Below are 15,194 nucleotides of genomic sequence, written 5' to 3'. Positions count from 1 at the left end.
TCAGGTATTATCACAGGTGTTTTTTTGTATGGGAAATCCTCAAAACATGACCTGTTGGTGAGGCCTGAGGACTGGAATTGAGAAGCACTGCCCTCAAGGAGTGCTGATCTGCTAGAGCCTATAACACGACTCAATCATCGTGCATTGTTAGCAATGTCCTTGCTAATGAAAGTGCATAAATGTAAAATAATAAATATACTTACCTCACCATTTTCCCCAGTGTCCACCTGCCTGTTCCCAGGGTATCCTGCTCGCTGCAGCCACCACTGGCACTTCTGAAGCTGTCCCTGAAGCGACAGGCCACTTAGCCAATTAATGGGCAAGACGGGACAGTACCATGGCCAGTGATTGGCTAAGCGGGTTGACACTTTACAGACAGCTTCAGAAGCCTCAGTGGTGTCTGCAGTCAGCGGGGAAAAGCCAGGTAAAACACAGGAGAACATTGACAGGTAAGTATAATCTTTATTATTTTACCTTTACCCTGTCATTAGCTGTTGAACGCACATCGCTATTACACAGAGTGATGCACAGCTGGTGGAAGACAATAATCAGCCAATGATTGCCTCTTATGAGGTATATCGGTCTGTGTAATAGGGCCATAAGGCATTCACCATACACCTTGGACAGTCTAAGATGTATGGTCACCATAACACTCTTGAGCATTTTGTGCTCGTAACCAATGCATGAAAATGTGCTGTGATTTTTGTAATGGCTATTAAAACTAGGAATACATACATGTGTATATAAATATATATTTTTTGCTATAAAAATAAAAGTAGATAAGTTTCCTACTTTAAAAACAAACAGGTAACAAAAGCTCAAATCTACAGGTTCAATTTAATGTCAGCGGTGGTAAAGAACACATGAGATGTGTGCTTTAATGCATAATAGTCACAGTGGATAGCAGCTAAGAACATGAAAAAATAGGAGAATCTAATAGTTCACATTGTAATTGTGTATGTTGATAAAAGATGGTGATTTCACGCATCAGATGTTTTATGGTTTTACTATTAAGAAAAAAAAAAAAAAAAAAGAAAAGAATAATGCATTACACTTATTCCTCAGAACTAAAATATCGGTATGGCAGCAAAATTTTCATATAGCAATGAAAGTCTGTAAACTGTATTTAAATCTCTTTTTTGATCCCAAAGTGCAAATTGCAAAATTCCCACAAGTTCAGTAGTGCTTTTCCTGTAAGTAATCCTTCATTTTGTTTGGCAAAGGCAGTTTCTGAATCAGGTCTATTCTGGTGTATTGACGTATCACAAAACGACACAGATACTGCAAAGACCGCACCTGCATGAACCGGGACACTGGGTTTGTCAGTCTAACTGGATAGGTTGCGGATCCTGGAACTCTAGACCTGGAGTAGCAAAACGCTCCATTTTCAGAGTCCCTGATGGAATGTTCTATAAGGTCAACTATGGAGGTATGTCCTTCCACATCTGGTTGTTCATAAAAGCTAAATCTACCATTTGAATGTTCAATTCTAGTGTGAAGTGTTTTACTATGAGAACGAAAACTTAGGCTTAAAAGGTAACGGTCATCAGAACTGTCTCGAACCAGAAAGGAGCCATCTGGCACATTAGCCAGTTTTTCTTCTGCTTCCCAGCGTGTGATAGGTCCCCAGTACCAACCCTGTTTTGCAAGTTTTTTAAGCTCCTCAGTAAGACTGGTAACTACCATAGGTCCACTGCTTTGTACAGAGTCATAGACTCTGCTTACACCAGGAGCTGTGTTTGGGTCAAAATTCAAATGGCACCGCATGTTTTCAGCCATGTGTGCTTCTGTGCTATTAAGCCCTGCAAAGTTCCTTTGGATTTGACTGTTCTGGACAGGAGGTAGCAATGGGGAGAGCGGTGGGACGTCATTGTGACCTACCCGGGAGTTTTGAAAAAGAACTCCATTGGTACTATGCAGCAGACCATTCACAGTCTGGTCCACAAAGATGTCCGAAGCCACTACTACATCCGGAGCCACTTGTCCTTCCTCTTCGTGAAAGCCATTACTTCCTATCTGGGAAGGTACAGCAGAAATTTCCATCGGTGATGAGCTGTCCAAACAGTAAGTACGTGTTCCTTCCAAAGGATACATTCCCTCATCTAAAGGCACAGTATACTGAATATAGTCCTGAGGCATAAGTCCTATAACTACAGGCACATGTTCATTAATATGCAGATGAAGATCTCCATTATGAGATTCTGTACTTTTCAATGAATTACTTTGTTCCTGATAAACATTATCTGACTGTAGCTCATGAAAGTCCTTCCGAACCCCGTTAAGGGCTGGGCTCGGACTGGTGGAATGGACCAATGCTTTAACTTTCACTTCCATCTTTATGCAGGTCTCTTCAGAGTTTGTTGGACGCAAGGGCCATGGAGTTGGACTGTAGTGGTGTGTTCGAAGGGATGTTGACCTTAAGGGCCTCTGAGATCTCACATCTTTAAAATTTATAGGTGCAGAGGATGAAGAAAATGTGTCTTCTTCTGCAGAGTTAACTGATGTGCTTCCCTTTCCTTTTTGCTTCTGCTTCGCTGAAAGACGTCTTTTTAATGTCCCCATTAAGCTCTCACTTTTTGGCCTATTTTTGCCACCTTTCTCATCCTCACTGTTGATTTCACATCCTGTCAAGTCTTTGCCATAGCAGCTACCAAACAGAGAGTCATCTTTCACAAAGTTATTGGTAATAGAAGGCTGCTGTACCATCACAAAATCATTTTCTTCTTTGCTTTTGTTCAAGTTAAAAGATTTGCGAAATGTTTTCAGACTGATTTTCTTCATTATGGCAAGTGACCAAGTCCTCTCCAGTGGATTGGCCCTAGAACATTGCCATTAATCAGTGCTTCACCGCTTTTTTTAAATGGCGTCATTTAGCTTCTGTAACCATCACCTGTTAACAAGAAAAAAAAAAAAAGGTAAAAATTGTGGTTATTTCAAATTAAGCATGCTGTGGAGCATAAATCACTCTCATGGAAAGGGAGGAGCTTTAGAGACCTATAGGAAAGTGGCTACATACAGTATATGTGAAGTTATACATGTTATTTGACATTAGGCCTCAAACTTATGATATGTTGTTTTCTGACAGATACAAGAAAATCTAATAGTGGTCTATACTCTCATTATGAGGGGCTTAAAATATAGCTTTTTACTCCATCACAGGGCCGTACATCAATTTTAGATAGGGTCAGAAAAGGGATAGTCTGATTATACATATAGTTTGTTTACTTTACAATGATTGCTTAACACAGTATGATAAGTCTAGGTAGTCGAAGAGAAGGCAGAGGTAAAGCTCTCTCCCAATGCCTAGGTACTAGGAGCTGTGATTAAAGAAGGATTATTTGAAATTACTGCCCACTGGAGACTGTCGGGCACAGTGTTTGGGAGCCGTGCACGGCAGCTATAAGGTACTGGGGCCGGTTCACACTTAACCAGGGAGGTGACTGGTTCCCTTTAAGCCTTTAGATTTTATTTAGACAATCAACCACTTTAAGTCCTTCAGCTCAAGCCTTTACACTCTTGGATAACCACTACCCACAAATATGTGAAACTGCTTTTCAGCATAATTGTCCAACCTCTTTTCATGTCTTTTATATAAAGGTGGTGTGGTTTAACCCCTTCGGGACCAGGCTAATTTTCGTTTTTGTGTTTTTTCCTCCTTGTGCTTAAAAGGCCATAGCACTTGCATTTTTCCACCTAGAGACCCACATGAGCCCTTATTTTTTGCGTCACTAATTGTACTTTGCAATGACAGACTGAATATTTGCATAAAGTACACTGCGAAACCAGAAAAAAATTCAAAGTGTGGTGAAATTGAAAAAAAAAAAACGCATTTCTTTTATTTGGGGGGAATGTGTTTTTACGCCATTCGCCCTGGGGTAAAACTGACTTGTTATATATGTTCCTCAAGTCGTTACGATTAAAACGATATGTAACATGTATAACTTTTCTTTTATCTGATGGCCTGTAAAAAATTCAAACCATTGTTAACAAATATACGTTCCTTAAAATCGCTCCATTCCCAGGCTTATAGCGCTTTTATCCTTTGGTCTATGGGGCTGTGTGAGAAGTCATTTTTTGCGCCATGATGTGTTCTTTCTACCGGTACCTTGATTGCCCATATACGTCTTTTTGATCGCTTTTTATTACATTTTTTTCTGGATTTGATGCGACCAAAAATGCGCAATTTTGCACTTTGGGATATTTTTGCGCTGACGCCGTTTACCGTACGAGATCAGGAATGTGATTAATAGTTCGGGAGATAACGCACGCGGCGATAGCAAACATGTTTATTTATTTGCTTTTATTTAAAACCTGGGAAAAGGGGGGTGATTCAGACTTTTATTAGGGGAGGGGACTTTTTACTTATAACAATACTTTTTTTTTTTTTTTATTTACACATATACTAGAAGCCCCTGGGGGACTTCTAGTATATACACTTTGATCTCTCATTGAGATCTTTGCTGTATAGTTATACAGCAAAGATCAATGAGATTGGCACTCATTTGCTTTTGGCTGCTGCAGCCGAAAACAAACGAGTGCCGAGTCGGGGACGGCGCCATCTTGGAGCGGTCCCCGGCCGGCTTCAGTAACGGAGATCGCTCCTCCAGGACAACATCCCGGAGGAGCGATCTCACCCACTAGACACCAGGGAAATGCTGCGTCCGGTAATCGGATGCAGCTGTCATGTTTGACAGCTGCATCTGATTACTGTATAAGCAGGCACGGCGATCAGACCGTGCCCGCTAATACCCGCAGTCCCGAGCTACAAGCGGCACCCGAGACGGCGGCGGTTCAGAACGGGGTCGCCGCGCGGCCCCGCTCTGAACGCCCGCACCCGCACGAGGGCGTACAGTTACGTCCTCGTGCAGAAAAAGGGTTAAGAAAAGGAGAAATATCTAAAAGTGACAGGCAGACCTTACAGCATACTTTCACCTGCACATCAAGGAGAGCAGCTGCTTTCTACATAAAACGCATGGATATATAATCGCAAGGTTAAACATATATTCATATTTTAGCACTTTCAGATGCTTATTACACAAATGTATTAATGTTATTTGCCATTTGTGATCTATAATGTAGATATACTGCAAATAACGCATACCCTTTGGGAGACATAAGCTTGTAAATATGTGCTATTATGGCAGCTTAACAACCTGCAATAAATGGGAAACTGTATTTTTATGTTTAAGGGACAAATGCATGAGACTGCATAAACAATCCACGTAGTAAAGCAAGATGGAAATCAGACACATACAGCACAGCCGATAATATATGACCAAACTGTACAGCTGGTGATTTTTATTTTATAATCTTAAAGAAATAAACCAAAACCAGGACTGTTAGAAATGTTTGAGACCTCCATGTAGCATTCAGGCCGTGTCAGTGACATGTCAGAAAACACCACATCAGCACCTTCAAGATCTCTGAAGTTTGAAATTGATATAAAGGGTATCCGCATTAGAGCATTTGTGCAGATCTTGAGAGACATCGCCACCATGATGGAAGGTAGTTGTCAAGTCAAAAAATCAGCACAGGGCCAGGCTCAATGACTGACAGAACTCTTGCTTTTGCTCCCTGATCTGCCCCAGTGTACCCTTTAAGCCCCTGGGCTTGCCTGTCTGGTCTTGATCTGTGAATTCCCCATTCCTTTATCAAAGATTTACCTTGGTATTCTAAAGCTGCGCATACGTACAAGTGGAAAGGATGACAGATGAAATAACCAAACAAGTGTCCCATGCAAGACTCATTTTACATGTGCCCACTGACCTGCTATATATTTATCATAACTCTAAGGCTGCATTCACACGTTCCGTGTTCTGCACGGAATACGGAACGTGTGAATACAGCCTTACCAGGTCAACTGCCATGTAAAAGGGACCTTACCGCCCAATTTTCCACTCCCTGGTCTTGGAGTTGGCTGTACCCCCTGGGAACTGCATTCGTTTGTTGATGCTTTTCTGACAAATAACTTCCATACATTGCTGCCATGAAGAACACACACCCTGTCACACTGTGTTCTTGCAATATAACCACTACTAGTGAAAGCAATAAATATTTAAAACCTGAAAATCCTCTTTTACATTCTGAAACACGTAATATTACACCATGGAGGTAAAAAAGCCCAAGCACCCAGAATAGATCTGCCGAGAGTCTTTTCTCCTGCTGTGAGAGCGGCGGTTCAGTTGGACAAGTTAATGATTATCAGAAGATACACTATTTATGGAAGCGTATATAGGACACTTCATGTAGCTACATGACTCACTGCCACAAGTGATAAGCAAGAGATTCGACTGCATGGAGTCTAAATAGGTAACTTTGATGCGGCTCTCATGTCTCTTCTACCAAGTAACCCTGCGTAAACTTGGCTCAGCTACGGAATCACACTGGGGGAAATGTGCAGGCAATGAGGGCACACACTTAGGGTACTACTACACCAACAGATCTGCTGAAAGATTATCTGCCAAAGATTTGAAGCCAAACCCAGGAACGGACTATAAACAGAGAACAGGTCATAAAGGAAAGACTGGATTTCTCCTCTTTTTAAATCCACTCCTGGGTTTGGCTTTAAATCTTTGGCAGATAATCTGTCGTCAGATCTGTTGATGTAATAGTACCCTAAGGCATGGGTCTCCAAACTGCAGCCCTCCAGCTGTTGCAAACTACATTTCCCCATCATGCCTGGGCAGCCAAATTTTAAAGCTTTAGCTGTCCAGGCATAATGGGAGTTGTAGTTTCGCAACAGCTGGAGGGCCGCAGTTTGGAGACCCATGCGCTAAGGGATTATTATCCTCTCCGGGTCATCCATTACAACTCCACAATTACCGTTTCTACATTGGTCATCTGGATACAATTTAGTATTGTCTCCTATCAGGATGTGCTCATGCGTTTTTACAAATTTCATTCAGTTTTTAAAGCCAAAAGCAGGAATGGAGTTTAATTGAAGAAAACACATAGAAGACCGATGTGTCTCCTTTTATCCACTCTATCCTTGGCTTTGGAAAACTGCATCAAAAAACTGACACGGGAACACAATTTTAAAAGAAAAATGACAGGAGGTTCTTCCAAACAAACCTGCTGTTATGTAGCTGTAGTGTTGGAGCCATTGATTCCACCACGTTATTCTTTTCTTCCTGCATGCTGCAGTTTTTAAGTGGTCCCGTCTCCCAGCTCAGATGAGACATCGCAATGATAGTGCCTGTATGCACAAGATCTCACCTGAGCAGAGAGATGGGAAGACTCCTACATCCTGCATAGAAGGAGGGGGCCTAGGAGGCATAGGGCAGGGGAACAGTATACTGAAGGGCAGGGAATGCCCACAGTGCACCACATGGGCTCATACACTTAAAGGGGTTATCCAGCACTACAAAAACATGGCCACTTTCCCCCCTACTGTTGTCTCCAGTTCAGGTGAGGTTTGCAATTAAGCTCCATTTACTTCAATGGAACCGAGTTTAAAAAACTCACCCAAACTGGAGACAACAGTAGGGGGAAAGTGGCCATGTTTTTGTAGCGCTGGATAACCCCTTTAAAATTTATTTGAACCAAAACATTCAGTAGAAGTATGACAGCGCTGGAAGCAGAGGCTCCAACACTACAGGTACATAACTGCAGGGTCGTTTGGATTTTTTGGATTTTTGTTTTTTCCTCCTCGTGTTTAAAAGGCCATGGCACTTGCAATTTTTTTACCTACCAATTGTACTTTGCAATGACACTTACTTTTTCCATAAAATATACTGCTGTAAAACTAACATGCTATCCCTGTTCCTCAAGTCAGTACAATTACAACAATAGGCAATATAAATTAAACTTAATTTTTCAACAGCAGTATAATAAAATTTAACAAAAATAAGTGTTTAACCCCTTAGCGACCCATGACGTATCTGATACGTCATGGCGCCGCGGGGGGTGTTCAGAGGGGGGTCCCGCCGGGACCCCGCTCTGAACGGCGCTGATCCCGGCTGACACGTGCAGCCGGGCAGTGCCTCTGTTAGACGGCGCGGGTCCCGTTGCCGCGCCGGCTAATTAAGCACTTCAATGCAGCTGTCAAACCTGACAGCTGCATTGAAGTGCTTTATGCACACTATCCCTGGTGTCTAGTGGGTCGGATCGCGGGGGGGAGATCCGTTCTTCTGCCCGTGTCGGGCCTCAGCGTCGGAATGACGCTGATCCCGGCTCGGCAATAGATTGCTATGGCCTGCAGCAGGCCATAGTAATCTATGACCGATCTGATGGATCTTTGCTGTGTATATACACAGCATTGATCTCTATGAGAGATCAGTGCTATGTATATACAAGCCCCCCAGGGGGGCTTCTAGTCCATGTAAAAAAAAAGTAAAAAAGTGTTTTTATTAATAAAAAATCCCCTCCCCTAATAAAAGTCCAAATCACCCCCCTTTTCCCATTTTATAAATATAAATTAATAAATAAATAAACATATTTAGTATCGCCGCACGCGTAATCGCCCGAACTATTAATTAATCACATTCCTGATCTCGCACGGTAAACGGCGTCAGCGCAAAAAAATTCCAAAGTGCAAAATTGCGCATTTTTGGTCGCATCAAATCCAGAAAAAATGTAATAAAAAAACGATCAAAAAGTCGTATATGCGCAATCAAGGTACCGATAGAAAGAACACATCATGGCGCAAAAACTGACACCTCACACAGCCCCATAGACCAAAGGATAAAAGCGCTATAAGCCTGGGAATGGAGCGATTTTAAGGAACGTATATTTGTTAACAATGGTTTGAATTTTTTACAGGCCATCAGATACAATATAAGTTATACATGTTATATATCGTTGTAATCGTAACGACTTGAGGAACATGCATAACAAGCCAGTTTTACCATAGGACGGACGGCGTAAATGCAAAACTCCCCGAAATCAAAACAAATTCGTTTTTTTTTTTCAATTTGACAGCGCAAATGATTTTTTTCCGGTTTCGCAGCATATGTTACGGAAAAATAATGCCTGTCATTGCAAAGTACAATTGGTTTCGCAAAAAATAAGCGCTCATATACATCTCTAGGTGAAAAAATGCAAGCGCTATGGACTTTTAAACTTAAAATGGAATAAGCAAAAGCGCAAAAACGAAAATAGGCTTTGACCTTAAGGGGTTAAAATCACTCTATTTTGATCCTTATATCACCTTTATTTTCTGGTCTATGGAGCCGTGTGAGGCGTCATTTTCATAATCTGTCTATTAGCCAGGTCGTGACGTGTCAGCGCCGGAGACCCAGAGCCTGGCAGGGGTCCCAAGGCTGGTCCTGCTGCTCACCGCGGGCACGGGGAGAGGTAAGTTCATACTCCTGATCAAATGCCCCCAGCCGGCTGCCAGATTTTAAAAATGGCTGGACTTCTTCTTTAAGTGCTTAAAGGGAACCTTCAGGGCTCTTCCCCTGCACCACAAGACGGATTAAACAATGTTTTACTGGGATATAAAGCTACCAAAGACAGAACACCAGATATGGTAGGAGACCTGCTTAAAACATGTATGTAGTGTTGCTGGGAGCTTAAAAAGGAGAAGTCCTAAAAACACTAAAATCGGCAAAAATTAACATGTGAACTCACCCCTTCTTGTGCCTCGTAGAACCGCTCTTGGGTTTCATTCACAGCAGCTGGGGTCCTGCAGCATTTTACCCCTGTCAGGCTGAGCAGGCAATTGCTCATCCGGGCTGTGACTTGCTACTGGAAGAGCTGGGGACGCGATGTACCCGGTTTCCAGCTGAAGAGGAAACTGGCTGCTGTGAGCAGCGCAACTGAGGTACAGGGATTGGGGAGTTCATTTGTTTATTATTTTCTCTTACCCACCCCCCACCCCCCAAACTGGCTGATTTTAGTGTTCGTGGGACTACCTTAGCTGTCTGCCAGCAACCTTGTAGCCCATCTAGACTGGTCTTTTTCCCCACAGTGTCGTGTTCCCTTTTCCAACATTGTTGAGGTCCTGTAGTGTGCCCATGTGACTGTCTCTGACAAAAAGCAGGACCTCTGCTGAGTTCAGAAGTGAATGTCTTCTATGTATCTCTATGAAAGCTTCTCACAGATACTCCCTTCTCTATGACCTGATGCTGATGTCACTTCTAGAGGCAGTCTGAAACTTGAAAGATGCCACAGAGGATGATGGGCATTTTTATACCTCACTCTACGACCAGTCTATGCTTCATGCCTGAGCTACTGTTCCTCTAGGATACTTCCACATTACACTAATAGCACTTACAGCTGATGGGGATCTAGCAGATACCGGTATTTAGTATGACCCATAGTAATCACACTAGGCTTTTTTTTAAGAAGCCAATAACCCCAAATGTGTATTTTTTTGTGTTAAAAACACTGCAGCCATGTTAGAGGAAAATCAATAGAGAAATCTGAAACACAATAACTACATACATTCCCATCTTACATGGTAAAGGACATAAGCACTAAGCAACAAATTGCCGATTTTTTATCACATCCCAGAAAAAAAAATAGAATAAAGAGTGACCAAAAAGTGATCAGAAAGTCACATATATGCAAAAGTGGTACCAAAAAAACCCTACAGATGCAGGGTTTAAAGAAGGCTGTGTAAAGAATAGCTGTATATTAGCCTCACCACACCTTAAAGGGGTGCTCCAGCGAAAATATTTTTTTTTCAAATGAACAGTTTCAAAAAGAAGATTAGAATAGAAGATTAGATATTTTTAAATAGAAGTAAATTACAAATCCATACAACTTTTCTGAAACCAGTTGATTTGAAAGAAAAAAAAAAAAAAAAAAAAAAAAAAAAAAAAAGATTATGTTCGTCGTAGTACCCCTTTAACTTAACTAAACAATGAAACCCCCTATAGCCAAACACTGTGCAATATGGCTGATGAGAGGAAAGTATCCAGAGCATCATCACCTTGTCGGCAGGCATTTAAATTATCAGTCCATCGCTCTCGCCTGGTTCTTGTTTAGTCTGGTGTGATTATAAAGGATGAATCACAGTGCTAACAACAGTTGCCAGGCACAGTTCTCACAACCACAGCCTGGCATGCAATTAACACTGCTTTATGCTTGTACGATAACACATTTATAGTCCATAGATAAAGGATAAACTAGGGGAATGATTGATAACATAATACTAGTAAACAATGCAACATAAAGAAGCTATTAGCAAAGAAGAATGACAGAGAAATGACCACTTCTGATGCTGCCTCCATCAAATTGTATGAAAGGCTCTCATCTGTTGCAAGGAGATATCTACTGTGTCTTTCTAATAGGACCTTGTTAAAATTATTGGGCTACAGCATAACTACAAATTACAACGGTGAACGGAGGACTGTCTGAAAGAAAGCTGATCACACACATTAAACTCAAGAAAGCTGATCATTATAGGCCTATTTCAGATAACAAAGAGTTAATGCTATTAAATCCACTGCCACTATCTTGTCCTGCCCCTTAATATGTACAAATAAGGTACGTGGCGCTGTATGCTTGCAGTCAGTCATCATTATCCCCACTAAGGGTGCGTTCACACCTACAGGATCTGCAGCAGATTTGATGCTGTGCTCAGTTATTTAAATGAAATCTGCTGCAGAAAATCAGCTGCAGATCCTGTAGGTGTGAACGCACCATAAAGGTGCATAAAAGCACTCCGATTCGGGTCCTCTCTGCTTCCCTTCCCCTAAGAGATGGCACACATGTGATGCCCATCTCCTATGTGGTCCTAGCTGTCTGTAGTATGTGTTCGCTAACCAGTCCCACAGATGACGTCAGCAGAGGGAGTGGTAAGCAAGTATTACAGGTGTGGGATGGGTAACAGCATGACCGAGGACATAGGGGCAGAGAAAAGCCCAGAAATTGTGGAAAATGCATATTAGTGAATAGAATAGGTGAATGGATTAATATTTTTTTCCAGTTTTAATTTTTTATAGAATCTCTGAATAGCTCCTTAAGGGGACAAACACACACACCGTATACGCTGCGTATTTACTGCTGCGATACGCAGCAGATACGCAGCAAATTAGATCTATATAACTGAACAGAGCATCAAATCTGCTGCAGATCTGCTGCGTATACGGTGTGTGTGTTTGTACCCTAAAAGGGATTGTTTGATGAAATATTTTTACTGTAATGGTGCTCAGAATAGAGGGACAAAAAAATACTTACTAATTCCCCACTGATGCCATTTTGGTGCAGACACCCCAAATGCACATTGGAAATAACCAGCCGATCACTGAGGGGAGTCACTGCTGGAGCCACTAATGGGTCCAATCCTTCATGTCGGGATGAAGAAAAAGAAGCTGCCGTGGAAGCTACGGCAGGTTGAGACTTTTTTTTTTTTGTTCCTCTGCCATAAAAACTTTACAGATAAAATATCTCAAACAACCTCAACAGCCGATTGGTTGCATTAGTGAAGCGTAAATGTTTTAGTTAATAGCTGTCTTTTAAGTAAGATGGAAATTAGCTTGAAAAGCCCAGTTAGTGTTCACCATGGATGTAAAAGCTTAGCTAAGCAAGAGTCTGGGGCCTTAAAGGGAATCTGTCAGCTACATCTGTACTGAATACAGGTGTATGTGTATGGGGGTCATAGAAATTAATGGGTCCTTATTCCACCCTCTTTTGCAGGTCCGCTAATGCTGACAGAATAGGCGGATGTGTGAAAGGGACCTTAGGTCAGCTGGAAGTTAAGCCCTGACTGACAATCAAGCAGGATAACACGTTACAGAGAAATGTCTATAGTATTTATCAGTTGGGTCCTTGGGGTCAGACACTAACCAGTCACCAGTATGAGCGGGGATGGACATGTATTTCTTCACGTTCCTCTACTCCCTGTGTGTCTGTGAGATGCTCCCAAAGCCTTACATCAGGAGTCTGTCTGGGTCATGTGACGCACTATGCATGGACTGGGTCTGATCACTTAGCCTGGTATACATCCTCTCTCACCTCCCAGCACCTCCTTGACTTATGTACAGTGTTCCTTACATAATTTACAGAGGGGTTACAGGGAGGTAAGCGAGGAGGTGTATCAGGTGTGGCACTTTAGCACATCCAATGGTGACTACAGCAAATCCAGCTGACAGATACCCCGTAATACCACTCATGTTGTACTATACATTTCAAGACTTAATTACCATACCTCAACAATTAATATATTATAAGACAAAATCAGAATGCAAAAGGGCAACAATAGTATTCAAACTAGAAAACTACTTTATTCATCTACAAATCTGCACAAACTAAAACCAATAAACAAGAAGCTAACAAAACAAACACATTACACATGAATACGGGCAAACACAGGGATCTGGACCCAGTACCTAGACCCTTAAAGGGGGTACTCCAGTGAAATCTTTTTTTCTTTCAAATCAACTGGTTTTAGAAACTTAAACTGATTTGTAAATTACTTCTATATAAGGCCCCGTTCCCACTGAGCAAAGCTAGCGGAATTCCGCGACGGAATTGTCCGCCGCGGAATGCCGTTAGCCTCCCGCTCATAATGGGACTCTATGGGAGGCGCGCGCTCCTGCCCTGTCCGCGCTGAAGAATGAACATGTTCATTCTTCAGCGCGTATAGAGCAGCAGCGCGCGCCTCCCATAGACTCCCATTATGAGCGGGAGGCTAACGGCATTCCGCGGCGGACAATTCCGTCGCGGAATTCCGCTAGCTTTGCTCAGTGGGAACGGGGCCTAAATCTCAAGTCTTCCAGCTGCTGTATGTCCTGCAGGAAGTGGTGGACACAGTTTGCCGACATCTCTGTCCAAAACAGGATCTGCCAGAGCAGGAGCAAATCCCCACAGAAAACCTTTCTTTCAGTGGACAGTTTAAGATTGGTGTAAGATTGGAAAGAATACACCACTACCTGCAGGACATACAACGGCTGATAAGTATAGGAAAACTAGTAGTAGTAGATTACAAACTAACTTTCTTGAAACCAGTTGATTTGATAGAAAAAGATTTCCGAGGGGTAACCCCTTTATAAACAAAACAAAAAAATCTGAAAAGATTAACACGTTACTGTCATTTACATTAAAGAGGACCTGTCACCCCCCGTGCCGGGGTGACAGGCTCCCGACCCCCCGTTAGATCCCCTTATACTGACCTCATCCCGCTGCCGGGGCCGGTCCCGGGACGGAGATATCCCCGTCAAAAGGCGACGCGCTCTTGAGAGGTCCGGTGTCCATAGAGAATCAATGGAGCCGGACTCATCTCTGCAGCACGTGCACGGCTCCATTCATTCTCAATGGACGTCGGACCTCTCTCCAGAACGCGCACGCCGGCTTCTGACCGGGATATCTCCGTCCCGGGACCGGCTCTGGCAGCAGGACGAGGTACGTATAAGGGGATCTAACTGGGGGTCGGGACTGGGGGGTGAAAGGTCTCCTTTAACTTCTGACACAATGCATAGACATTGTATGAAAAAAACAAACAAAGAAGTACATATAGAAACATGTGCACACCAAGTTCTCTAGAAAAAGTATGTACCAATATGCCACTAGAAGAGTGGGTTGAATTTTTAATGTAATAAATTCCCTTTAAAATAAAAACCCTAATAAGTTAACACATTGTGTTTCTCCTCTAACATAATTTCTCTAATGACTGGGGCAATTATTATCATTTTCAACCAATGTATTTGGGATGGGGGTCATGGAAAGGGACCTGCCCTCCAAAAACAAGGGATAAGACCAGCCAAGGCTGGCCCCCACCTTAAAGGGACCTCATATTAAAAACATTCAAAGGAATACACATCATGCACCACCCTTAAATAAAGGGTGCGCACCTCACTGAACCAGAATGAAATATGTCCACTATACAAAAGAATAAGGAAGCAAAATAAGTGATATAAACATATTGGATAGCTGCAATACAATACAATCTGTAATAGGCAAAACCCGGAAGGTCAGTAGGGTGGGAACAACCCCACAGACATGCCAAAAGTTTAAAGGGAACCAACCAGGTTGACTGTGCCGACATGGTTCCCAGAATCAAAGTATAGAGCTACTGCTGCAGCACATACTGACCGCGACTGCATCAGCAAAGAGAAAAAGTAGTTTTAGTAGTAGTAGTAGTGGTGGGAGAGTGGCGGCAACTAGTCATCTGGGCGAGGAACAGCCCATGACTAGTCACCGCTCTGTCCATTGGTGCACTCTGCCAGAATGACTGACAGCCAGTAACAGGTCTCTGTCTGTCAATCATCCTTGCACTGCGCGCCGACAGGAAGAGAGCCGTGACTAGT

At 42.6% G+C, this 15,194-nt stretch overlaps 1 protein-coding gene across 2 annotated transcripts in view; it reads right to left on the bottom strand.

The window, feature by feature from the left end:
* Positions 1-818: 818 nt before the first annotated feature.
* Positions 819-15,194, bottom strand: part of SOCS6 (suppressor of cytokine signaling 6) — a 35,890-nt gene continuing 21,514 nt past the window's right edge. For both annotated transcript variants that reach the window (XM_069960124.1, XM_069960123.1), the window contains exon 2: positions 819-2,890. In XM_069960124.1, coding sequence (XP_069816225.1) covers positions 1,177-2,781 — 1,605 coding nt within the window. In that variant the 5' untranslated portion in view covers positions 2,782-2,890 and the 3' untranslated portion in view covers positions 819-1,176. The remainder of the gene's footprint in view (positions 2,891-15,194) is intronic.

This window comes from Dendropsophus ebraccatus, chromosome 2 (genome assembly GCF_027789765.1).
Source record: "Dendropsophus ebraccatus isolate aDenEbr1 chromosome 2, aDenEbr1.pat, whole genome shotgun sequence".
Taxonomy (NCBI): domain Eukaryota; kingdom Metazoa; phylum Chordata; class Amphibia; order Anura; family Hylidae; genus Dendropsophus; species Dendropsophus ebraccatus.
This window is presented reverse-complemented; position numbering and strand designations above follow the sequence as displayed.